The 26610-nt window shown below is 43.2% G+C and overlaps 1 protein-coding gene across 8 annotated transcripts in view; it reads left to right on the top strand.

Moving 5' to 3' along the window:
* TSC22D2 (TSC22 domain family member 2) overlaps positions 1-19489 on the top strand; it is a 31178-nt gene extending 11689 nt beyond the window's left edge. The window contains exons 2-5 of one of the 8 annotated variants that reach the window (XR_005107232.1): positions 3683-3756; positions 7609-7717; positions 17063-17114; positions 17898-17912. Coding sequence is in view for 5 of the 8 variants with exons in the window: in XM_037406587.1 (XP_037262484.1) it covers positions 7609-7680; positions 17063-17114; positions 17898-18158 (385 nt within the window). In the remaining 3 variants the exon portion in view is untranslated. Of the gene's footprint in view, positions 1-801; positions 1156-3682; positions 3770-7608; positions 7718-17062; positions 17115-17897 lie in introns of those variants that run through there. The other 7 variants (XM_037406589.1, XM_037406590.1, XM_037406587.1 and 4 more) reach the window with 7 other exon arrangements.
* The last annotated feature ends 7121 nt before the right edge of the window (positions 19490-26610 follow it).

Genomic DNA, 26610 nt, shown 5'->3' with positions numbered 1-26610 from the left:
CTAGGCTGGATATCTTCTGTAAAGCAACTCTTCTTGAAATGCCTGTGTTACAGAATGTTTTTATGCTAGCTGTTCTGTGAAGTGTATAGTAGAAGAAACTATCTTGATTTTACAGCTAGGAGCTTTGTAATTTGCAGAAGACTTGTTGCTAAATTATTGTAACCTGTTGAAGCGAGTTTGAATTTAATACTGTGTCAAAATCTTTTCTTGTTTTTTTAGACCAGATTTTCATAGTCAGTATTCAAATTCTTTGGTGTAGGAGGAGAAAACTTTCTGCTATTTTATCAGATAATGATAAAGTGTAAAAGTGAGGCTAGGTCAGCTTTTGTCTCACAAATCAGTATCACGTGAGGTCTGTTGGTTCTGTAATGGTATGAAATGGTGTAGTGCATCTGCTCTGATTTGGTAGAGGACTGTTAAAGGCCTTGAGCATGTTTTAAAAGGCAGTGGTGAGTCAAGTATAAAAATGTTTTCTACAACCATTCAGTACTAGGAGGAGAGAAGAAACTGTTGGCATCCCTCCTGTATAGCTGAGGAGAATAGTGGTTGTCCTCAGGCAAGGGCTTGTGGTGATACCAGTGACTGCTCTTTGTTAAGGGTGGGCTGGAACATTTCGGAAGCGTCTGACTGTTGCTCACTAAATACTCGGATTATTTGCTACATCCCTCTGGTCTGACCATTAATGTTGATCTAACCTGCTCAGTCCATGCTTCATTCTCATGACCAATTTTTGTAAAAGTGGTTTTATTCTTTTCCCTAGCATTCATAGGGACTGAAGAACGTTACTGGTCTCTTTTCTAGAGAGCCAAGCCCGCAGGGCAGGGGAAAGCCGATGCCAGCATCTCAACAGAGCAAGCAAGTGATCAATGAAAGGCCGCTGCCAGACTTTCTTAACCTCTGCAGTCGAGACAGTCATCTCTCATTCACTTCTCAGAGACTTCTAGTCAGTGCAGAAGATTATTTTCCAAAATCCTCTTTTGAGGCAAGGCAAAGAAAGTATGGGCTCTGGTCCTTGCTATGGAAAGGAGGATGCAACTCTGGTACCAAAGTCTAGTTCTTTCTTTTCTGATACTTGAAAACCAAACATCAGGAGTTTTAATATGCAGCTAGCGGAAATGGAGCTGCTGATGTCAAGACTTCCCTGTCATGTTCCAGGTGATGTGTGCTGCTTTAGTTCTCTCAGTAGAAGGTGATTTTCATAGTTTCTGAAAGTGTTGGGTGGGAGTGCGTAGTTTGTTTGAAAGCAGCTGAAACTTGAGTGCTGGTGCTACTGGCACTATTGTGTGGTACATCTGGCTGTTGCTGTTAAGCGTGTCCTATTTTGGTCATTCTTAGCACTTAAATTTGTGTATCTTGATTTTCCAGGGGAGATCAGATCTATACAGTGTGTTTTCTCTCCGCTGTATGGTATTTTCATTTAGAAATAGCCTGTGACCCCTTTAAAACCCATTGTGCTAGTTGAGAGCTGCTATGCCAAAAACGGTCATGTGGGCCGCTGAGTTACACTCCTGTCATCTGTAGCTAGAATGCACCTAAAACTGAATGTAACAGTGTCTAATTATTGCTGGGTTTTCAGGATATGTTTTTCAAGTGTAATGTATTTAAGGAACTATGTGAACAGAATATGTAAACACAAAACTTAAGAGCTTTCATCTTGAGGGTTTGTTCCTTAAGTTATGCTTACAGGCATGTTACACAGACTTCCCCACATTCAGTCTTGGTTAATTCTCTCCTGCAAAGCTTTGTACTCCAGTTACTCTGTTTTGTAGGTGAAGTCTTATGAAATAAAGCTGATTCAGAGTTGCTGTTGCATTAAATAGAAGGTGATATAAATTTATAAAAGTAAAATGTCTTTTAAAAGAAGAGGAACAGAGAAGGAATTCTGTTACTAGTGTAAACATAATCTGGAAATGTCATAAGCTTTACTGGGAGTTTCCTGATAAGCTATGATCAAGTCACTGCAAAACCCCTGGTTCAGGACTTCAGTAAACCGTGCTAGGTGTTTTAATTTGGATATCAGCTCTAATCAGTCTTTATTGCAGGTCATAGCTAGTAACCTAGTTAAACACAGCCTTTTATTGGTGATTGGTAGGACATATAACAAAAAACTAACTGAGGTTTGAAATGCTTCTGGGTAATAATACCTCCAATTTTCTATAAACTTCAGAAACTAGGGAGGGATTTATTTGTTGTCCTTTAGTGCACATAAGATTGGGCAGTTGATGGCACTGCCTTCCTTTTTTTTTTTTTTTTTTTTTTTTTTTAATGCCTCGATTCCTTATTGACCACCACAGTAAAAACACATCCATATACGCTGATAGTCTGATCTTACCTGGGACCGTGCTTACTTATGCAGTCCCTTGACTGTTAAATAATAATTCTGATGCAGATTAAAGGCTAAATACATTTATTTGCTGACTTCATCCTTAGGCTGGTTTTGAGACACTTATTTCTTAAAATCTTTAGGTCACTTTTGACAATGTAGAAATAATGTAGATGTACAAAGTAACATACTAACATCTTTTCTTTGATAAATGTGGCTGAAGAACACAGTTTACAGGCATGTTACCAGGCTCCTGTAGCTTTCTGTGCAAAGGATAGGAGGCTAGAAGCTTGCGGTTGAATTCCCTGTTCTGTTGATCACTGTATGATTAATGACCTTATTTCTAAGACTAGGAACACTAGAATAATGGGTATTTTACTGATTCTTTCTAATCTTAAACTCGGTGCTTCAGTATGAGCTTTGTCTGCAGCTAAGAAGGATTTTGTTTCAGAATGGTCATTTCTCACTTTCCACCAAAAAAAGACATGAACTTTGCAACTGAATGGAAAGGCAGTTTGATTTCAAAGTATAAACCAGCCTCTTTCTTTACTACTTTCTTTTCCATTTGATAGTTGAATTTGGTCCCTATAGGAGTTGATCCTGTTCAAAGGCAGAACTTCTGCCTTAAAGTTCTTGCTAGCAGTGTCCTGAATTATCAAAGAATTGTGAAAGATGGGCCTGTGGGATGCTCTGGAGACTTAAGGGCCTGAAATCTGCTGGAACAGTAACAGCTTGATCTCTTCTAGAATGACAAGTGTGGAAATCCTACCGCTTCTGTAAGAAGTCTTTTCTAGTCCTTGCTGTTTTATGTGTAAAACAATTCTGAGGTGCAGTTTAAACTTTCTTTGCTGCAATTAAACCCTGTAATGTTTGTGCTGTGCTTATATCTAACAGGTATGAGAATGAGTTTTCTTCTCCTCTGCAGATACTTGAAACTGTGTGAAGCCTGTAACTTGTCTCTTTCATCTCTTTCAAATGCTTAATTTTTCTACTTAGGGATTCTGATTATTGGAAAAAAAAATCATCAAGTATGACATATCTTCTAGTGGTCTTACCTGGACTTCAGTATGCTTTTGGAGAGCTGGTATGAAAAACTGGTTGTGAAATCTAAGTAAAGGCTCAGAAAGGCTGAGTAGAACAAGACTTCAGTTAGTATGTGTACTTTCTGTGCAGGAGGAGTATTGCAAGTTTGACACCTTTGCAAGTTTTTTATTTTTTAACTTCTGTTTAAATAAATTCTCTTCTGTGGAATTGCAGTCACCTACTCGTTCCATGTTTTGTACTTGTGCAGCTGATTATTGCTACCAGAGCATAATACTTCATGCTTATCCTTATTGAATTGCATCCTTTTTATTTCAGACTATTGCTCCAATTGGGCAAGATCTTCCTGAATTCTATTCCTGCTGTCCAGAGTGCTTGCAGATCATCTGCAGGTATAAAGATAGTCTGTACTCCACTGCCCAAGTCATGGATTAAAGTATCCTATAACACACTCGGAGGAGACCCCTGGAGAGCTCTGTTTGATGCATCCTTCCACTGAACCATTGGAGAGCCGCGTGTGCAGAGTAGTTATCAATGGTGGACCCGCTTTGTATAAACCGTGTTCTTACTGATGAAAATGTCATGCAAGATGGCATTAAAAGTTCTACTATTATAACGTGATCCCATCTTCTGTGTGTTTTCTATGAGGCCTGTTAGGCCATCCATGTTGGCTTGCTGCTGTCTAGGTAATATAAATAGGTGGTTCTGCTCTGCTTTGGTTTTCCTCTGAGGTATTGAGCACAGGTTGTCTGACCTGTTATTTTCATGTTCTTCAAAGACAGGTGCTTAGGCCTTTTTAATCTTCTGGATCATTCCTGTTCTCAAAGTTAATGAAAATAATAGTTGGTGATACTGAGAGAGAGAACTGAAGTGGTCTAGGATGATTTTTTTTGTTGTTGTTTTGCCACCTGGGGGGAGGGGGGGGAGAGTGTGGGGGAGGGTGGTATTCTTTATGTGTTCTTCCATTTGTTGGCCTTAATTGCTGATGTTGGTCAGTAGTTTGAAGATTGAAACATTGTTCATGACATCACTGAAGCTGATGTTACTATTCCTCCTTCAAAGGTAGTAGCTAGAAAAAAAGACATCTGTTCAGCAGCCTCTGTGTGCCAAACTGATACTCAGTACTTCCAAAGCCAGTATCATTATTTAAACTAAAAGGCGTTTATCTGTATACTTGAAAATTTGCCAGTATTCATGGGCATGGTTTCTAGCAAAGCAGAGCTCTAGAATAAAATTTGTATCTGGCGTGTACTTGCTCTGATTAATGGCAGTGGGAGAATACTCTTTCAAATATGAGGTAAGACTTTGGATATGGTTTAGACTTCCCTTTTAAAGGGACAACTTGAAGTTTCAAGTATTCAGAGAACTGAATAAATTCTTATCCTTTAAATTTAGATCAAATTTTTGTTGCATAAAAACCGGTTATGGCTTCTAACAACAGAGTGTGTTTGTGAATATCGACATTTGTGAGCTTTTAAAGGAAATAAGTATGGTATGTGTTGTAGGACTTTATAGAAATATGGAGACATTTTTTACCAATCGAGATACAGTTTGAATGTTTAAACGTGCTAAGCTAGTTGTCTGTTGTAGTCTCTGGGACTGGAATTGAGCCTCTCTATCCTTGGGAATACCTGTTCTCCTCTCAACAGAGATCGAGGAAGAGAGGTGCCTGGTGTACCTCCCATGGAAGAGGAGGTGGGCGCTTATTCTCTGGTTCAGTGACAGGGACGTCGCCTTTCTGGACAGCTCTTGGCCCACTGTGTCAACAATGGGAGTCTTAGTGTCTCAGACCCAGCCAGCTGCTGGAGAGGAGACCTGAGGAGTCTGCTTTTCTGGTCCAGGCTGTCTCTGCATCCAGTTATGGCAGTGTCAATAGGACTTCTGGTGTTTCAGCTGTGGCATGGCAGCAGCAGGCTAGGTTATGCTACTTCTGTAAGTGGTTTTCTTAATTGCTTCTGCAAACTGAAAGGAGTTTTTAGTAATTCTCTGACCTGTTACTATTTGATGTGGTTAAAAATAGATGCTTCAACAGTCTGAAACTCAATTGCATTAGTTCAGACCTGCACATTAGGCAATATTCACGCTACCTCTGTGGATTTGCTTTTCCTGTTTAGGGAGCACCCCCCCCCCACACACACACACACACCCCCACCCAGTTAACATCTTGCTACAGAATAGAAAATAGTCTCTCAATTGTCTGAAGTAATGCAAAAGCAATTTCAACAGCAGGGGGTCAACTGAGAATTTAATGAGGACAGCTTTCTCATACCTTTCCAGATACTTGCTTAAGAATAGTACAAGAATATATAGCATATAGGGTATCAGTATAAAAATAGACCGTATGAAATACATGCCGTGTGGTTATAAACCACAACTTCTTACAGCTAACAATAACAACAGCGTTTTATATGCTGCAAGTAAATTTATCTTGGAAGTTAAATGACTTTCTATTTCCAGTCACTTTCTGAGGAAGAGACTTTTTACATACTCCTCACAGGCAACTGAATTAGAAAGAAGAGCTTGGGCCTTCTCCTTCCCTTCAACAAAGGAATGCTCTCTTGGCCTGCAGATGCCGGTTGCTTTCCATATGTTAAGTCCCTGTGTTACTTAAATGTGCTTTAGCTATTGTGTTGCTCTTCCTATAATTAGTCGTATTTAATTGTCACTCAACAGTGCAACACTTATAAAAACGTAAGTAATGCCAATATAAGAGCACGATGCTTACCAGCTTGATCAAGCAGCTTCTGTAGCAGGCCTTAAGCTAAATTCCAGACTTGAATTAGGTGGTGGGGGGGGGGGGTTTGAAGGATGGAGTGGTGAAGGTGGGAGGAGGAGTGACAAGTACTTTAAATAAGCAATTCCTGATCATTGCTGATGTACAAGTGTTGTTATCCTTGTGAGGTTTTTGTTGTATACCTGCCATGGGAATCATATTACTTCAGAGAGTGTTTTGTTATAGTGCTGCTTCTGTCATTGTTTTGGGTTTTTTAGTTCTGTGAGATCAACTCAACTATACAGTAATTGTACTTAAATGGAAATTATTGAATAATTGAAGACAGTTTGTTTTAAGAAGTATTCTTGCCATAAACCTAGAAAAGTAATAGATGCTTGTGCTTCTAATGTTGGTATAAACTTCTCATTTTAAAACTGGCTTTAAAAGGAATTTGAACTAATACTAACTTTTCTGAAGATTTTTCAGTTAAGCTGTTGCATTCTTCTCTAGGGCTGGCACAGCTATACCAGCATAAGGATGAAGTGCAATATTGATAAAAGCAGTTTCTAAGCTTAAGTAGAATGCTCTGGTACAGCTACTAGCAGCAGAGAATTTTGTCTTTGTGCTTCACTCAGTATCTTGTAAACAGTAAGTGTTCAAATGACACTTTGGAGAATTAAGATATTTAAATTGCACTCTTGGTATAGTTGCTGTCTATGGGGCAAATGTGTGCTGAACAGGGAGGGTCAGGCTGTCTCAGGGGTTTGGCACTGGTGACAGGGTTTGTGCCGTAGTGTCCAGTTTTCAGCAAGGTTACTGGAGCTTGTGCTGAAGGCTTGTGAGACCCATGGTGGTAGCTGAAGCACTCTGGTTTGCTGCTTGGCAAGGCCCCTCCAAACAACAGTTGCCCTGTTGCAGGGGAGCCGTGAGGATGACTGACAACCGCTTACAAAGTCAGCAATGTTTTAGATTCCACTTTTCAATTTTACCTTGATCTGGTTTTCAGTTATAACTTAATGTGTCGTAGCTTGAATGTGGCGTGTTTAGCTCTGACTTCTAGGTTCCCTTGGAGAACTCATGTGTTTTGAATATAGAGTGCTAAGTAAACTAGAAATATTAGGTACTGTTTGCAGAGACATTTGTGAAATATGAAAACGGTATCATTTGAATTTAGGCATGTATAGCATTAGAGCGGTATACAGCTTACCTATACAAGACTGTTGGCATGACATAATATGTTTCATTAATGGCTTTACAGTTTACAGTCATCTTTTTATGGTAGCAACTTGAAATAGCATGAAAATCAGTAGGGCTAGAGATATTTTTTTTAATCAGTATGTCCTTAATGGAAACTCATAGAAACAACAATTATACTATTCTTTAGGCATTCTGTGACTTCTGTAAACTTTTGGACATAAATTTAACCTGTCTGGATGTCTAATTTACTTTGTAATTCGGGTTAAATAAGACAGTTAGTATTTGTATTACATACCCATTTTCAATATGTCTGTCTGATTCTTGGATCTCATAGGAATCCGTCAGCTGCATTCTACCAAGCGTTCCATTTCAACAAGTTACGTGAGTCAAAGACCTTCTGGGATAGGTATGAATGCTTAAGTATGGAATGCATACATGTTGAGGTATGCATGAACAGCTTTGCTCTATGCAAGTTTCTTGTCGTTTTTGTTTGCACAGAACTGCTGCTTATGTTTTGAACTTCATATTGGGCTTTTGCAGCCTGAAGGTGTAAAAACAGTCACAGATGTGAAGTATTTGTACTGAAAATTAAAGCTGAATAGATCTAAAATATGTGACATGACAGTTTTTTCCTCCTTCCATTATGCATGTATCTCATACATAATGTGTAAGCTGAAAGAGTTTAATGCTAGTCAGCTACTAGCTGACCTTCACTAAAATATTTACAGCTTCCTTTTCAAAAAAAAAAAAAAAAAGGAAACTGGCATTGTGGCTATTGAGTCCTAGATCTAAAAACAAGTTCTGAAAATGTTACATTTAAAAACAATTTTGGCAGTTAAAATCTTTGGTCTCAAAACCAGGAAAGGAAGCTTTCTGGCTTGCTTTCATTCTGCTTAAGTAAAGGTAGATGGGGAATAAACAACTGTGACAAGATACAAGGGCAAAGTAAGTCTACTAAGTTAGCATTGAACTCATGGAGAGAAACTGCTATGAAGTGCACAAAGTCATATCTGTTACAGATATGATTTGTCAGAGATGTTACTAATTCATCAGTAGCTGCAAAGTGTTTCTCTCCTGTGCTTTAATTATTTTGAAGGGGCTTTTTTGTCATCAAGTTGAAATCCTAGTGATTATGTGACTTCCTGCCTTGTGATGCTCTGGCTTGTCACAATACTTCTGCTTAACAAGCTCTGTAGAATACAAATTTTGTTTAGCTGTTGAAGTATTAATAATTATTTCATCGTTGTACTGGCTGTATTTGATTTGAGAGGCTTTTCAACTTGCAAAGCTTAACTGAGTCCTTTAAAGTTTGCTTGGCAAGTTTGTATGGTGTACAACACTGATGGCTAAAAGTAATGCTAATGCATACTGCTGTTTTTTTTATTGCTGAAGTGCTAGCATTAGGCTAAGTTTCAAAAGCATGTCTTCTTTCTCAGCAGAAACTTGAACAAATTTGCATTTTTGCTTTAAGCTCTGGATGATGCTACTTTCCTGTATTTATGGGACAGAGTTGGTATTTAGGTTCCAAGGACTTCATTATTTAACTGAAACAAGCTTCAGGGCTTTGAATACAGATCTGGCACATAGACCAAAAGTTCACTGTAAGGCCTAGCCTTCATCTGTTTCTCTATTTTCATGTCTCAAGTAGAAATAATTCTTAAGATGAGGAAGCTGATTTAAAAAACCCCTCTAAAATAAAATATATAATGATTAAGATTGAGGCTTCACAAGTCTGAGGTTTACGTACAACATCTGAGGCAAGTACTGGAAGCGTGGGTTACAGAAAAATGTTAAATTCAGGTAGAAGAATGCAGACTGCTTCCTTTAAAATAGTCTTGCATCTTTGCTGTTGAACATTTTGTGGTAAAAACATAGAATTGAATTCATCAGGATTGATGCAAGTATTAAACTTCCAATCCATTCAAATTTCAAAGTCTTTGACTGGGTTTAGCAGGTTTTGCTTTTATACCCCAGTTATTAGATTTTCTTAAGATCACGTGAGGTGATTTTGCCTTACTGGGGTGACTGAAACTGAAAAGCTTTCAACAATAAACTTCCAGTGAAGGGAGCTTCAAGGCCTCAGCCAGCAAAACTAGTTCTGGGGAGCACTTTGCAGGGTCTGGGCATGGTGGAGCTCTGTTGTGTGGCTCTGCCAGCAGCAGGACAGGAATCAACAGCGCCCTGCCAGCTCCGCTTCCCGTAGGTGGGATGGCCTCTGATGCAGGTTGTCAGACTTAAATAGTTTGATAACAATAAAGTGGTTTGGGGCTTTTTTTTGTGATCTCTGGTTTGTGAAAGAGAAATGTCTGCTATGGGAATGATAAGCTCATGTGATTTCCTCAGAATCCCTTTGTTTCCCCATCACAAGATGTGGGGGTTAACCCACCGCAAAACACGGAGGTCTTAAGCCTGCTGATGGTAGACTTTTCGTTACATTTTGCAGCTCCTTCGGAAGTAGTTTGTTGACCTCAGGGGCTTGGGTAGGAGACTTTAGTGTAAACATAATAGAAAATTTTCCTGTATAATTTCAGTACTTTTTTCCTAACAAATACAGATGATTCTCCTATGAGCAGCCATCTCTTGGGACCATTTAAAGTCAACAAAGCTGACCACATGCTATTGCAATAGACAGTAAAAGATTGCTGAATTGCTCCAGTAAAATAGAGGCTTGTTTGTTTTTTCAGTAGCACACTGTGGCAGGGAAGAGTGCTGGTAACATTCAAACCACTAAATGTTAGTGGAATACTAGTTATTACTGACACGTTAGCAGGAAGCTTGCAAATGTTTTTCTGCGTAGTGTTCATATAGCTGTTGCTAAGGGCACAAGTCTCAGGGGTCTGTCTTTGCAACTGGCATAGTTACTGAGAAGATTAAGAAGGGGAATAATGGCTTCTTGGCATATTTGTGGCTGCTCTTCTGTGCCTGGATTGCCTTTGTATGGTAGCAGTGCCATAGGAGCTTTGGATGGGTTTCCCTAAAACACAGCAGTTGTTGGAAAACTTGAATTTAAAGCAGTAGGATTTTAGGTTTCAAATGAATTTTTGTGTGAAGCATTAAACCTTCACAATATAAATTAACTCATAAAAGATGGATTTTCTCCCCATATTACCATCCAGATAAATGTGTTTTAAGTGTTGTTGGTAAACATCTTTCTTATGTAAATGTGATAAATGAGGCAGCACCTCTTCATGTGATTGATTTTGCCAAACTTCCCTTTCCCTATTCCAGGCCTTTCTGTTAAATGAGATGCTCTTCCTGGAGACACGGGAAAGTCAAGTGTTACACACTTCCCACTTTTTTATTGTAGCCATATCTGGAGGTTCTTTTTAGGGGTGAAACTTTTAAAAATTTTCAAACTCCATGTGGAATTTAAAGAGGGTCTTAGGACGAGGCTGATGTTTTATGTAACACACTGATTCAGTCAGTGTTGTGGTTAATGTGTTTCTTCTTGATGCTTGCTTCTCATGGAAGTAGTGTGCAATGTGACTGTCTTCATGTGTAGGGAAGAGTGTGTGGTTCATTAGTATAACTCAAACCTGTGAAGGAGCTACGTTTTTCTTTAATGTCAAAAAAAGCGCAAAACACTAAACCAAAACCAACCAATCAACAAATCTAAATCAATTCAACTCAGACATTATCTTGGTTTTCCCCAGATGCATTCTGTCTTTATCGAGCTCACGCGTTGCTTCTGAGATCAATTATGTGGTTGTGTTGAGTAACTAATCTTCAGAGTTTCATGTAAAACTGAAGAAAACTCAGCTGTCCGGTGGAAGCAAGTACTTCTGTTTGACAGAGTAGCTGACTAATGTGGAGCTTAAGTAGACTTGCAGGGAAAGCCAGGCACCTGCCAGTAATCCTGAGGCTGTGAATTCACTGCCTTGGACTTTCTTACATTCTCATGTGGATTTGACAAAGAAAAATGAAAATCTGAAATACTTGGATAGATAATATTTCAAGGCTAGATAATTGATTGTATTGGGAAGCTATCAGTATAAAATCTCATAGTTGGATGGAGGCTAATTAAACATGCCTTAATTGTTTCAAGAATAGACAGGGTTTCTCTGGACAGACTTAAGTAGCTCAACTCATGGTAAGACATGAAGAGTAGCTGGTTAAGTGACTGCAGTAGCTCATAAATGAGAAAACCAATGAGGGGAATGAATAAATGAGCAGAGTTACTGTTCTAGTTTGTAGTTCAGTTGCGAGCAAAACAAATGTGGGAACACTTGAAAGTACCTTATTGTTCCTTCCAGAAAGGTTGCTTGATAATTTGAGTTAAAGCCATAACAATGAAAGAATTAGAAGAGCTAGGGGAGATCACTCAATTCAGGGATGTCTGCTGGAGACTGTAGTGCAGGGGTCCTCAAACTTTTTAACCAGGGGGCCGGCGCGCAGATGAAGTAGCAGGCAGTCATCTGCGGCTGCTTGGTTTCCCCCCCTCACCCCCGGCGGGGGGGGGGGAGTCTGTAAACACCGGGGGTGGGATTGAGGACCCTGGGGGGCCGTATCCAGCCCGCGGGCCGTAGTTTGAGGACCCCTGCTGTAGCGTATAACATCTTTTCCACTTTAACCTAAAGCAAAGTAGATCTAGTGCTTTAAAGGAAGAGTTGTCTTATGGAGGCTATTAGATAAGGCATGCTAGCATTGGTGTACCCTTTGTAGTCTGCTCTGCAGGCAGTCTTTTCCACTCTTGCAGGATTAGCAATGTTGTGTGATGGGTTTTATTTATCTAAAAGCATGAGGTGAATAGTACAGTAACTCCTGATGCTAAAATTTGAAAGAAATGTCAAGGAAAAGCAAGAAAACTCATGCATTCTGGCAGTCTTGGGGAGGTGACTTACTGGTAAGAAGTTCCTTGGAAAAGTAGTATGCAGTTAATCAGTAATACAGCTGAATACAAAATATGTTTTTTGTTACAGACTAAAAAAGCTTCATCCAATTTATCATCCAATGAGTAGGAAGTGCAGTCTCATTTAAATGTGAAATGCTATTACCTAGTCTAGTACTTGACAGTGCCAAAGTAGGGCTCCCTATAACTCTACACCAATATTGGATGCGTTAGGAATGAAAGTATACACATTACTGAGGACTGTGGAATCTCTAAAAATGAACTACTGCATTCTTTTTTTTTTAAGCATGCAGTGAATTAAGCTGCAAATATCTTCGTTTTGAAGTTTGATTCCTAGTCTTTCTACCTAGATTTCACAGTGAATTTTGAAATAGAGAGTGTATCTTTTTAGAAGGATGATAGTTATATCTAAAGACATCAATGGTGAAAACACCAAGGTGAGTACAGTGGCACTTGTTGAATTCACCATTGAAATAGATCTTGGTGCCTGCAAGTGTGAGGTGATGATGAAGGTTAAGTTTTCCTCCAGCCAGTAATAAGTTAACATTAAGACATTAACCTTTTTTGCTGTCTTCTGATCCATCCATCCTCAGTTAAGTCCCTTACTTTTATTTACTTTCCCGTTCTAGGAACAGTGTTGTCCAGGTTTTGGAATAGTCTCTAGTAAGTAAACCTTCTTGAACTGCAAAGTTACGCTTTACAAAGAAGACTTGTTTGATCATTATATCTATATTTTCAGTGAAATTGTACACTGGTATGTGTTATCCTAACAGGGCTACCAAGCACTATTTAAAAACCAAACAAACAAAACCCACACTGTTATAGCTTGATGATGGTACTGAAACATCTTTCTGGTAATACCTTGCCATACACTTGGGATACCATGTCTCCATAGCAAAAGCCTTCACAACAACCAAGTTAGAAGTATACCAAGGCTTTTAAGAATGCGCATTATGGAAAGTGTGATTGCTGTATATTGTGTAATATGTATTAGAAATCAGGCTTGCACTTAGACTTAGCAGTTTTCTTCCCATTTTCTCAATCTGTATGTACATGATTGTCCAAGACACTTCTCTTACTTTCATTGCAAGACATTTGAAACAAAAAATGTACAGTGCTACAAGTGAAGAGTTGTAGGCATATGGGAGAAATACGCCTAAATTACAACATACAGAATTCCAAGTTGCAAGCTGTAAGTCTGTGATAAAGCACTTTGTTGCAAATGCTGCATATCTGATTATGAGCTGTAGCTAAGCAGTGCTATTAGCAGTCAAAATCTAGTTTTCCTCTTGGGTCTTTCTGAGTAAAATGTGAAAAAATTACATTTAAGCCACTAGGATTTCTTTAAACTATCAAAATGAGGATTTCTCAGACTGAATACAGTTTTGCCTGTCTGGTGTGTAAGGTGGAAAAATGTTGGGTTTACCATCCATCTCTGGAAACACAAACTGTACTTGGCAATCTTTGTCATTTTTGTTGATTATAAATCTCGCCTTGTACTTGATGGTCGTTAGAATGATCTTAGTGTAGCAATATAACCTCTTTTTGGTCAGAGCTTTCATTTATGTAACCTTAACTTGGAGGTCCCCGTCAAACTGAGTTGTTCTCTTAAATTACAGTGTGTATATGTGGTAGCTAGTTGTCTGCAAAAGCTCAGCTTGGGAGTGGGAAATTTGCAGTTACAAAAAAGAATATATATATACCTTATTCATCCCTTTCAGCCACCCAACGTTACTTGATGTGGATTTTTGTTTTATGTATTGCAGTTTTGATGATAATTGTCAGACTTCTGTAGTTCCTGGAGCAATCACTTTGGTCTAAAAGCACGGCATAGTGATCAGTCTTTTCCTACAAGAGCTAAATAGTGTCCACTTCTAACTCAAGAATTTGCAAGTTGAGGCATTGGATATACAGTGGGATGGTGCACTCACAGAACGTATCAAACTCTTTCCAGTTACAACATCCAAAAAGAAATATTTTTTCCTGGCCTTTTCATAAGGACTGGATTGTATCTGTAAGTTTCATTCTACAGCCATGGGATAAAGTATTTTTATGCATACTAGGATTTGATATCAACAGCAAAGCATTTGAGAAAAACACAGAATCTTAAGATTTGGCAGTGTATTTGGACTGCACCATAAGAATAGCTGGCACTGGAGTACTCTGCTTTTGAATGCCTCACAGGAGCTATTTGTTGTGGGGAGCACTATAAAATGAACAAAGGACAGAATCTCATATACTTTTAGAAAGTGAAATGAAATACAGTCAGGTGCAATTTTTTCCTGATAAAAATCTGAAAGGCCACTCTGTCAGTGTGGAACTTCTCCTGGGGCGGGCATGCAGTGGTCCATGTGGTCCTGTGCTCTGCGCCTGGAGACTAAGGGACACTGGAATTTGTGCAGGCAGTGGGACTGGAATTCTGACTTGGTACTTCAATAACAGCACAAGCTGCTCCAAGAGATCAGGGCTACAAGAATATTCAAATGAGTAAAAGTAGTGTATAAACTGCCTACAGTTTTCGTCACTGTCTGTTAGTATCGCTTCAAGTGTAACGTATGGGTGGGAGAGAGGTAGTTTCCTGGGCTTTATTCAAATCACACTTAAGGGCAGGGACGGTTCTTATACCCGCATCGTGAGCACTCATGTAGTAGAAGGTAGGCAAGAATTGGGAGCGCAAGGTACGGCATGGGGAAGGTGCTTCAGCAGCGTGCATGTGGGTACAAGTGTTTCAGGTGATGAAGGGGAAGACTGCCTGTCTTCCACCTGAGAGGCTTTTTCATGGAACTGATTGAACGCATTACCTTTGAGTGGTGTAAGGGATTTTATTTTAAAACTAACCGAACTGCAAAGTAGTTGAAACAGGAATAGATCAACAAAGTCCCAATCTCAAATTTAACTAGAAAAGTATTGACACAAAAGGTGTATAGTTATGCTGTAAAGATGCAGAAACAGGTCCCCCTACAAAGCGTGCTGTTTGCTTTAGTTTTGCTCCTCCTGTCTATCTCTTCAGAGCTACCTCACCTAATTCTGGAGTGGTGTTCGTGGAAGGCTGTCAGGGACATGGAGCAGTCTTGGGGGTTTCAATGACTCTTAAACACACATTTTTGACAGATATATCTGAAACATGTTAATTCAGGATGGAAAGGAATACTTAAACTTGTAGTGAGTTACGTGTACTTTTTATTCTGAGGAGTTTTACCACAAATACGGCTTGAAAGAGGCTTTAGAGAACAGTAAGATGCTAGGACAGTTTTCTTGTGAAATGGGTGTTGAGCACTTTCTTGTTTTCGATTACAAGCTTTGTTCAGTGTAGGAGAGGCTGTTACTCTCTGTCTGAGAAGCTGATTCCCTCTACTTGTGTTTGTTGCTAAGTACTGACAATTCTTGTGAGACTTGTTAAAATGGATTTCTCCAGTGTCATATTCTTTCAATAGTTGAGCTTTGTTTCATGTATGTAACTAATACTGCTGAGCATATTGCCAATACTCATTTTAAAAAGTCTTAAGTAGTTTTTTCTTAACACTTGGTTTCAGCGAGTTATGTATTTTCACAGAGGTGAGTTTCCAAGCATGACTGCAAGCCTTCTGTTTTTCCTGTACGCTTTTTTTAAAAATGTAGCTGCACACTGCTGATAGCAACTTCCATCGCAGGGGGAGCGTTATCAGTAGTTATCACTGGCAGGCCTGGTAAATAGTCCAAGAACTGCCATCTTATGTCTGACATGGAACTGTGGAGTGCAGTCAGACCACTGGGACCCAGCATGGGCCAGCAGACATGGAGAGTGTGGGACCGAGAGCACGTGTGTGTAGGGGGAGGGTTCTGTGGCTACCGTGCAGGCTGCCCTGCCTGACCTTCTGGGGAGAGAGAGCTATAGCTCCTCGCCAGACTGAGAGATCAGAGACTGCAAGAGAGCAGGGACACCCCCAGCCCCCCTAGATTTCGATTCCAGAGAGTTACAAGTGAGCAACTGGTTTGTGTTCTTGCTTTGTAACTTGAAATCAGACCAAAAATGTTAAGGCCTGGATTGCCATAACCTGGGATGTGAAGATGTAGTTCAAATCTTGTTTCACACTGCAAATACACATTCTTGTAGTGATGACTGACATGTTTTGTTCATAGAATTGTTAACCCAGCACTGCCAAGCCCACCGCTAACCTGTGTCCCTAAGGGCCACGTCTACGCGTCTGTTAAGTCCCTCCTGGGAGGGTGACCCCACCAGTCCCTGGGCAGCCTGTCCCAGTGCTTGGCAAGCCTTTCAGGCTGGCACTGGTTTGTGGGATTGTTCTGCACTAGTATGTCTTTGGAACGAGACTGACCGGAACTGTAACCAGCCAACTGCAGTGCATTTCTTAGATGTTAAACATGGTCCCACAAGAATTAATTGAAACTGTGTGAGCACACTTGTGGAGTTCGGGGCTTTGGTTCTGTCTTACTATTCTGTTGGCTACTGCCGCTTGGTTGCAAAGCTGTAAACACAGTGCTGATCCAGGAACTTTTTAACTGGAAGGTGGTCCTCAAGTGAGGTCACAGAATACACAACAGTTTTCTTAACACTCTGTGAGAGCAACTTAGCAGAAATAAAAATAGAGGTAAGGACCTCCATGAATATCCCGTGAATCCCCATTTTCCCCAGTGAAGAAAGCTAAAAAACGAGGGGAAGAATCAGAGCAGTTAATTATTCTCATGCATTTTTCTGGTTAGGGGTGTCATAAGCATAGTCTGAGGAGTCAGAACCTGAAGGAGTGGTAAGAGCTCTTAACTGTACTGGGCAATATGGCACAGGGAACCTGCCATGATTGTGTACTGAAATCCTGAATCTGACGCTTTAGCCTTCCAGTGAAAGCATGTTCTAAGGAGTCCTGTGGGTGCCAATGGGTGCGTAGTTTCAGTTGAATGATACAGCAGTAATGCTCACAGAGTTTTCTCCTTGTATTTACAGTGGATCTGGTGCAAGCGTTGTTGCCATTGACAACAAAATAGAACAGGCAATGGTAAGTAAAAAATAAGTTGTTATTTCTCATAGGATTAGTGGTTCATCATCAATCCTAAGTTTCCAGCTGTATTGAGTTTCTGTGAGTCTGTAACACCCCTTCATCGGGTCAGACTGAGAACCAGCATGTGAAAAAAGGTTTTTCTGCATCAACTATGGGATGACCACAAACCATGAGATTGCCTTTAGTGTTGGCCCAGAAATGTTCTTAGGTTAACTTTCCTACAGTTTTCTGTGAACAAGCTGATTGAACTTAAAGGGGTGCTGAAAATAAATAGTCCATTTAGGTATCTTATTTTAGTGCAGTTCATCACTGGTTTTTCTTAATTGTCACTTATGCTATACCATCCTTGATGTATTGTTCAGCTTTGGTTACATCTGTGTGATTTTTGCTTCTGCTGATTTAAAGGCTTTCTTACTTGGTTCTCATACATCTCAGTGCTTGGGATTGTGTAACACAGTCTCCTACCTCCAGGGCAAAGCTTCAGAGCTGATGGTTTCCTTCTGAGTAGCTGAAGTGTAGTTCTAGTCCTCCTCTTCAGTCTAACTGAGGTGACTAGAGCTGAATGTTGGAAACAAAGCTTTTGATGTAAGGGCCGCTTTACAGTGAATAGAAGGGCTAGGTTATTTGCTCTTGAAGGCTAACTTACTCATGTATTTTTAGTGGAGGAGTGCCTTAGTTTTCCGGGCTTACTGCTTAAAGCAGTAAAATAGTGAATCCTGGGGGTGGAGTGGAATGAAATTGTTCTTTCACTTGGTGTAACTGTTAACTTGTTCTTCACAGGATCTAGTGAAAAGCCATTTAATGTATGCAGTAAGAGAAGAAGTGGAAGTTCTGAAGGAACAAATAAAAGAATTAGTCGAAAGAAACTCTTTACTTGAACGAGAAAATGCACTGTTAAAATCTCTTTCAAACAATGAGCAGTTATCCCAACTTTCAACCCAACAGGCCAATTCTAGTAGCACTTCACAAGCGCAAACAGTGATAGCACAGCCTCCGCAGCCAACGCAACCTCCACAGCAGCCGAATGTCTCCTCAGCATAAAGCTTTCTTGCCTCCTTTGAAAACAGAAACCTGAGAGCAGTCTGTCCTTGTGTGCCACTGATGTTCTTTCCACTTTATATGAAAGCGAGTAGCCATGCTTTTGTTGTGTGTTTGGCCTTTTCAGTATTAGACAATCATTCTTCAAGAGCTGTCCCTCACTGGTATATCATGAAGCGCAGTTGGTGTCCATTATGTCATCGGTGCACAAGGGAGGTCATAGGAGGAGTTTTTAATGCAAAGGATGCATCTGCTTGGTGTGCAGGAGTGAGGTCTTTAAGAGCTTTGGTGGCTCTCCAAAGTTTCCATTTCCCGTGGGGATTACTTTGAGCCTTGCTATCTGGTAAGAAGTAACAATTCATTGTGAGAGCCACTGTTCTTTCAAGATAAGTAACATTTGCCTACGTTAGTTTCATTTATTTGTTTTATTTATTACAGGGCTGCTATTTTCATAACGTACATGAGCAATGTCACAGAACTTTTTAAGTTTTTTTTAAATAAAGGTATGTATCAGTAAAATGATAGATGGTATTGCGTTCAATAGATAAAATGTTTAGGCAATAATTGAACAAAAGAATCCTGGCATATTTCTAACACTAATGGCAATTTACCTTTGGTATTTATTTACGGTAGTAAAGATCCAGCTTGAATGTAAATTTTGTAAAGAGTGTAAGTATGAAGACCATAGTGCATCTGTACAGGTAGTCACCAGTTATTGTGATATAATAAATAATTGATGGGCTATTTTGATGAAGAAAACTTTGCTCATTTCTGTTTGTACTTTCTAATAGAGATAAATTGCCATGATTCCTCTGCTTGACGTTTCGTATAATTATTTTTTTTTGGGTGGGAATAAAAAGCTGTGAAATTGTTCAACCTACTTTGTAACCAAAGAAGCAAAGCTGTGTAATTGAGGGTTTTTTTATTTTATAATGCACATTCTTTATGTATTTTTATTTAGTGTCTTCTCATTCACAACTTTCTTTGCTGTCTAGCATGATCTGCATGACCTATAATCTTTGAACCACTTTCGTACCTCATGTTTTTATCCAGCACTCTTATTGTAATATGTAATAGTCTGTGAACAATGTCAAATAAAAAAGAAAGAACAGCTGGTTTTGGTGGAGCTGAGCTAGTGTGCTATGCACTAGTTGTTAAAAAAAAAATAAATAAATGAAGTGAGCCATTTTTTGTTCATTTAAAATGGTGTTTTGAATTTCGTATGCAGAAAACGTTTTGTTACATTGCAGATTTTAATGTATTTAATAAATGCAACATGCAAATTAAGTGCAGTGTATACTGAGTATTTAAATTAAAAATGTACATTTCATAAATACAGCTTCAAGAGAGACCATCATTTGTGTAAACTAACGTAGTGTGTCAAGTCGATGTATAAACATACATTGTTACAGTGAGGCTAAATTCAGTAGCCCTTTTTTTTTTTTTTCTAAACAAAATGGAGAAAGGCAACTTCAGTGAGCAGTAATAGAATAATGCCAAAATTGTAAGCGCTTCTCTTGCAACAGACTTTTTTTAATTCTAATTTAATTAGAATTTTTTAGAATTTTTAGAATTAAATTTAATTAGAATTTAATTAGAATTATTTAATTTAATAATCTTAATTTAATTTAATTAAGTGTAATTCCGATGCTGTTGGTGACACTATTGGTTTTGGGTTTGCATTGATATAAAATTAACATTTGGCTGTGTGCTGGAGTGCTGGAACAGTTTGGTATGTTAAAACCAAGAATCACCTTTGAGGAACGCTTACAGGAGCAAGCTGTGCAGCGTGCCATCCCGGGCAGGCACAGCTCTGAGTCATTGCTCCAGCGTGCTGCAGTGTAGCTCACACTTGAGCCTGCACCTATTCCATCAGGTTGCCTGCAGATGTTTGCTTCAGTATCTTACCCTTGTGTATATCTAACTCTGGTAAGGTTTGTGTGGTAGGTAAAACAAAAGAAGCAACACTGGAAACTGCGAGTTTTGGTATCTTCAGGTCTCAAGGAAGCATCCTTGTCCCATGTTCCAGAAACTTGGAGCATCACCCATTGCCGGTAAGTGTCAGTTCACAGTACAGTTCAGAAAAGGGTAGGGGTGGGGGGTGGGTGATGATCTTCATTTCAGTTGTACATTGCTGTTCTTGGCCTGCTACAGGCATGCATGTATACTGCTGTAAATCCTCTACTGAAACGAGGGCTTTGCATGCAAATTAGAATTCAAAGTATTTCAGTAGCCAAGTGTCTTTTCTCTCCAGTGTGACCTGTAGCTCACTCCTGCTATACAGCAAGGATGTAGCTAGTAAAGTAAGTAAAAAGGAACAAGTTGGGGGACTTCTGGGAACAGAAGTCATTTGGGTGACTAGTTGATTAAAACTTTATGGAGGGAACACACTACCTCTCAGTTCATTCTTAGGGATTGGAATGGAGACATGAAACATGACCGAAGTTGTTAATGTCCTGCTGACCATAGAAATAGAGAATCGGGCCGAAGAGGAGACAGTCCTAAGCACGTCTGCATTCCTGTGGAGCTGGTGTCTGTGCATCTCCTGGCCCCCTCTCATCATGCTTGTGAGCTTGTTGTGTGGAGTCATCTTTGGGTGAGCTGTGCAGCGCAAGGACAGTTAGATCCAGTTACACGTAGGTGCTCTGGAGAGGTGTGTTTTTCTCCAAAAGAAAAAGGCTTTTAGTAAACCTGCTGGAAATAGGGGATGAAACAAAAGATTAAACTGATACTATTAGAAATCTTTTGTTTCCTTTGCTCCACTCCTGTCAGGTTTGGTTTTGTTTTTTGGTTTTAGTCTTCTTGTGGTGATAAGTTGTCTTCAGCTCTAAATGCCAACTCCGTTTGCTGTGTGATAACACTGAAATGGCAGAAGAGGGTCTTTGAGTTGCTGCTCTGTCTTCCCGAGTGGCAGTCCGTGGTTGCTGCCTGGGGAGAGAAAGGAGTGGCAGTTCCTCAGCCTGAGATGATCATTTTGATGTTACTAAACGTTGGATTTCGGATGGGGAAGAATGGCTTGTTGACAAATGATTGTGTTGCTGTTGGGCCGTATTAGCTGCTGCGCTGCTTTGTGCACATGGTGTCAGTCCGCTTCCCGCTGCCGCAGAGCCTTTCTTTGTTGTCCTTACGTGTGACGGCACCAGCGATGTCAATCAACCACCCATCACTGCATCGTGTGCACTGCTCTGTGCAACAAAGAGCCCGGCGCTCCCCGTGCTCGGGGGTCTGGCGGGTGCTGTGAATGGGTTTGTGCCCACTGCTCCTGCCGCTTGGTGTCAGCTAATTGCTTTTGGGTGCCTTTGTGCTTTTTCAGGGAAATGACTTTTTAGGGAGCTGTGTGTGGAAGCAGGCTCTTAAAATGTGATGCTGCAGTGCTGTTGCATATTCCTGTGGCATGTGCCTCTGAAATACCTCCATAGCTTTCAGCATAACCAATAGAGCGGTAATTCAGCTGCGGGGCTGACCTGCTGTGCTTTGAAATGAGGTTGACCCTGCGATTTGTGTGCACTTGGCACAGATGGGAGGGAGACTGCAGTCAAGGTGTCTGTGGCAGAAAGCATGCCAGAGCAGAAAGGTCTTAAAGCTTTGTGGTGTCTCTGAATTAGCCCCTGGACCTCGAAGAGGATCTATCAGAATGCAGGGAAAGGCCACAAAACCGACAGAGGATGCAGAGGAAATGCTTGATGCTGAGAGCCCTGGAAAGCAGTGGCTGGCTTGCAGGGGAGTGGGCTGTGGGAGTGCTGGCAAGGGCAGCTCAGAAGGTGTCCAGGGAAGGTAGGCGAGGTGAGCACAGGACTGCCATTAACCACATCTCACCTACAGGAAGTGTGTATTTTTTCACATGGCAGAAAGTGAACTTTGGAGCTGGCTGCCACGGGGGACATTGTGGAGGCAGGCAGGGTGTTCTAAATGGCGTTAGGCAAACTCTCGGGCAGCAGGCTGGTGCAAAGGGGGTACCTTCCTGCCAGCCCTGCACACCGCTGCTGGCTGGGAGGAGAGGAGCAGGAGATGGAAGAACTGTAAGGGGTGGCTAAACTGCCTGTCCCTCATAGCATCTCCCGCCTGGGCTCATTCAGTAACAGATCTGCAACGTTTTGCACTCCAAAGTGAGATTTCAACTGAGCAACAGTCTAGCGAATTGGCCCCCTTGAACTTCATTTTGAGCAGGTTTTGTTGAGTTTGCACTGAAGTGCCCCGGAAGGGCTAGTCACCTGGGCCAGTGAGGCATGGGACGTGGCAATCCCGAGTTCCCGTAGCCAGCACAGGCACCTTGGCCTTGATTATTTTTTGTGTGTGTCGCTGCCCCCCTCCCCCCCCCCCCACCCCGAGCACGCCAGGGCACCGGTTTCTGCGCACCGCGTGATGCGCTGCCTGTGCTGAAGGAGCGCTGCTCTCCGCGGACGGCCCGTTCCGGAGGCTCGCGGGGCTCCCCCCGCCGGCGCGACAGCCCCCCCCGCGCCGGCCCGGCCCCGAGCGCCGCCGCCCGGCAGGAGCCACCACGCCCCCTCGCGCGTCCGTCGCCGCTGGCTGGGCCCGCGGCCGGGAGGGTTGGGGCGGGGGGGGCAGCGCCGGCCCCGGGGCTTGCCCGGGCTCCGTGCCGGTGGTGGGGGTGGCGCTCTGGGCTGCGGAGCGCGCCGCCAGGGGCAGCTCGGGGGGTGGGGCGTTTTCCCAGCCCCCCCCCCCCCCCCCCCCCCCCCCAGTGACGGAGCTTAACCCAGGGAGCGGTGCTGTGAGCAGCAGGAGGGGAACGTGCAGCCCGGCCGCCCACGGCTGCTGCTGTTGCGGCGTCGGCGCCTGGGCCCCACGTGGGAAAAACGGGCACAGCCCCGGGGGCCGCCCGCGGCCAACGCGCCGCCGGTCCCCGGGGGACTCTCGCCGCCCCCGGCCGTCCTGGGCCACCCCCTCTGCGGGGGCTGCGGGCCGCGTCGCCCTCCCGCCGGCCGCCCCGAGCAGCGCGCTCCCGCCCCGCACCCCCTGGCAGCACGGGGCTGCCCCCGTTCCATCCGCATCCGCCGCCGCGGCTGCGCCTCGGTGGTGCCGCATTCGCCGCCAGCGGGCGAGCCCCGCCCGCCCCGTCTGTTTACGGCCGAGCGGATGCCTGTGGCCGACATGGCCCGCAAGGCCGGTGTCAGCGCCGGCCGCTTCTCGCATCGGCAGCGGGCGGTGGTTTGCCAGTTTGCACACACGGAGGGGAAGGGAACCCTGCGGCGCGGCCGGCGCTGCGCGGGGTGATGCTGGGGCGGTGGGATGTCGGAGACGCGGCTGCAGGCGCAGGTCAAGCCATGCAGCGGCAGCGAGGAAAGGCCTGGCAGGAGAACGGGGCAAAGCATACACCAATCCTGATGCGTGTCACTGAAGCACAGTCTCACAGCCAGCCTTGAGAAGGCTTCACGGGGAAAAAAAATGAACACGGATTTAAGAGACGAGCGAGTTGTGTGCAGTTAATAACATCATCTCAATGGGACAGCGAGGTCAGCTCGATGGAAGTACCTGACCATTTCTGTGGATTATGGTACCATGTTACTTTGCCCAGACACCGTACTGCTGCAGGCCATTGTATCAAAAAGAGATGCTCTAGCAGTTCCTGGCAGTGAGATGTTGCAGCCTCATGAGAAGGGAAATAAACCTGGATATTGTTCTCTCAGGCTTTTGAAAAGAAACAAGCCTGGTACGCTGCAGCCTTCATAGTGGGAACACCGTTGGGGCTGGCCTGGACCCCTGCTCCGGCACCGTGGGCTGCCTAGGGCCTTCTGTGACGGTCTCCCAGGATGCAGACTCCACCATTTCCCTCGTCAATGTCTTTCAGGGTCTGACTACCCTCACAGTAGAAGCTTTTTTCCCTGTTTGTAAATGGAATTTCTTGTATTTCAGCGTGTGCCCATTGCTGCTCATCCTATCACTTGTCAGATCTCCTCTGAGCCTCCTGCAGGCACTCTCAGCCCCCTGGTACATCAGATCGACTTTGCAGCTCAGTGCTGGACTCCAGTGTGTCCCTGTCCACGTGCTATTGGGAGCCTAGGATCAGCGAGTGCAGTGCTCCAGATGCGCTGAGCAGCACTGAGCAGAGGGGTAGGAGACCTCCACCCACTGGTGATGCCTTTCCCAGCCCCAGGCCCTTCCCTGTGGAGCTACTTCCAGCAGCAACTGGTGTCCGGTGGGGTTCCATGCTGCCACCAGCAGCCCTGCGAGCCCGGTGGGTCAACCAGGGCTCGGTCCTCCCCGTTTGCTTACCCAACCACTACTTCACCAGGCTGCCTGTGGGGCTGGGGCAGGAGACCCCATCAAAAGCTGTGCCGAAATTAAGCAAGACCCACTGCTGTCCTGTCCCCCACTGAGCCAGGCGTCTCCTGGCAGCAGGCTGGCAGGTTAATAGAGTGCTTTTTCCTGTTCATAAATCCAGGACTGCTCCCAGTCACCCTCTTGTCCTCCATGTACCTGGAAGTGGTTTTCCGGAAGGCTTTGCTCCATCGCCTTGGGGTAATGAGCTAAAGTGGACCAGTCTGCACTTCCTAAGATCCTCCTCCTCCTCACCCTTTGTGAAGACAGGCAACGTTTGTTTTCTTCCAGTCCTCAGGAATCTCTCCTGCTGGTGCATCCTGTCAGGTCCTGTGGACCTCTGCACGCCCAGTTCGTTGACATGTTCCCTAACAAGCCTCCTCCACCAATGGCTCATCTTCCTTGCTCCACAGCCACCAAAGAGCATCTGCCATTCGCAGGACCCTAGAAACAAAGCAGGGGGTTACTTGCTTTCTCTTTTTGTCTTTTCAAATCATATCATGTCACAAGCAGTTGGATCTTTCCCAGCACATAGAGTCTGTTGGTCAAAGCAAATTTTGTAGTGGTTTCACGTGCTCAAATCAAGTCACTCTTCCAGTGTAACGCAAAATTGTAAAATAAAAGACCTGTTGCCTGGAAGAAATAACCTGGGATGATCCACGTCCCCTCAGCTGTCACCGTAGAGTGAACACCGCTCGAGACCCCCCTGTCAGGGCTTAGGCCACCGACAAAGCAAGCAGACACCACTCATCGCGCAGCTCCTACAGTGATTTGCCCTGTCCCCCTTCTGTGTTTTCCTGATACTTAATACCCCATATCCTGAGGAATGACCTCCCTCTTGTTTTGTCAGCTCATTGCGAAAGCAGCTGCGAGCTGCAGCTCCTTCTCACCCCTTGTGCAGTCACTGTTCTTGGCTGCAATGCCACTTTCACCACTTTTCAATGCGGAGCACCCCGGAATGTTTTTGTTCCAATCCAATAGCAGTTTTCGAGCAGCACGATGCGCCAAACTGTAGTTATCTGGTGGAGGCCATCACTGGCCCCTGCTCTGTCAGGCACGGGTTGTTGTTCAGGCTGTAACGACAACAAAAGCAGCCGCTGCATATCCCTTTATTTGCATGTGACTAATGATGCGGTTCTGCCCTTTGAATCCAGCAATGCCAGCAGTGGAGAAAGCACACTGGGCTACCATGTGGCCGGCTGCAGGACCCCGCAGGGAGAGGGGCTGGCCCCCAAGGGGAAGGGGAGCGGTGCCAGGTGGCTTCCATGGCCAGACCCCTAAGCCCATGGCTCGGCAGCACTGGCACGGCCAGACCCCAGCACAGCCAAACACGGGGCTTTCCTGTGCCAACGGGACTCATCTTGGGGAAGAAGCTAATTAAGCTGCACTCGGCAGGAAGCGCTCTAGCTTCAACACCCAGCAAGGCACCATTTTGCCAACCTCAAAATGAACACAACTCACATTTGAAAAGGAACTTTTATTTAGAATCAGGGATTATACATACTTCCCCCCGCTGCCACCACTTACAAAATACAAGCATCCGAGAACAGGGAATGCATGTTACCTTGTACGGCTCAGTCTGGGGGCATACTCTCGGCCGGCCGCGCTGGTTCACACCAGTCCCAATAATATCATACGGTAATAAGACAAGTCATACAAAAGATCTGCTCCTTCACGGCCAACAGGCATTTAATTAATCTCTACAGAAACTTTTTTTCCTATTACTTCTGGTGTAACCAGGTTTTTAATTTGTCTTCTAAGAAACCTGAAAAAAGGAATCTTCCTTTAGCAACTGCATACAACAGCAGACTGATTTTGGGCTGCCGTTTGTTACCACAACGGACAGCGAGGGGCCAACGCAAAGCCCAGGCTATCAGCAACAAAATACTATCAATAGCAGCATTTTCCAGTGATCTCGAGTTACAGTCATCTACAGATGTAAGGAGGGCTTTTTTTTTTTCTTCAGCATCACTAAGAAGGAACTGCGATCATCTGCAGGAAAGCAGTTAAGTACTGGGTCCATCGTTAGGCAAAACAGTTGAAAGCAGGATCTACCTTAAATAGGATTAAATATATATCGCAAGACACACCACACTCTGCAGATGCTGCACACATAAGCAGAGCTGTGGGCGGGAGCGGCAGGGTAGGGCCCCTGTACCTGCACAAAACATTCCCATAC

This window comes from Falco rusticolus, chromosome 13 (assembly GCF_015220075.1).
Source record: "Falco rusticolus isolate bFalRus1 chromosome 13, bFalRus1.pri, whole genome shotgun sequence".
Lineage (NCBI taxonomy): Eukaryota > Metazoa > Chordata > Aves > Falconiformes > Falconidae > Falco > Falco rusticolus.
This window is presented reverse-complemented; position numbering and strand designations above follow the sequence as displayed.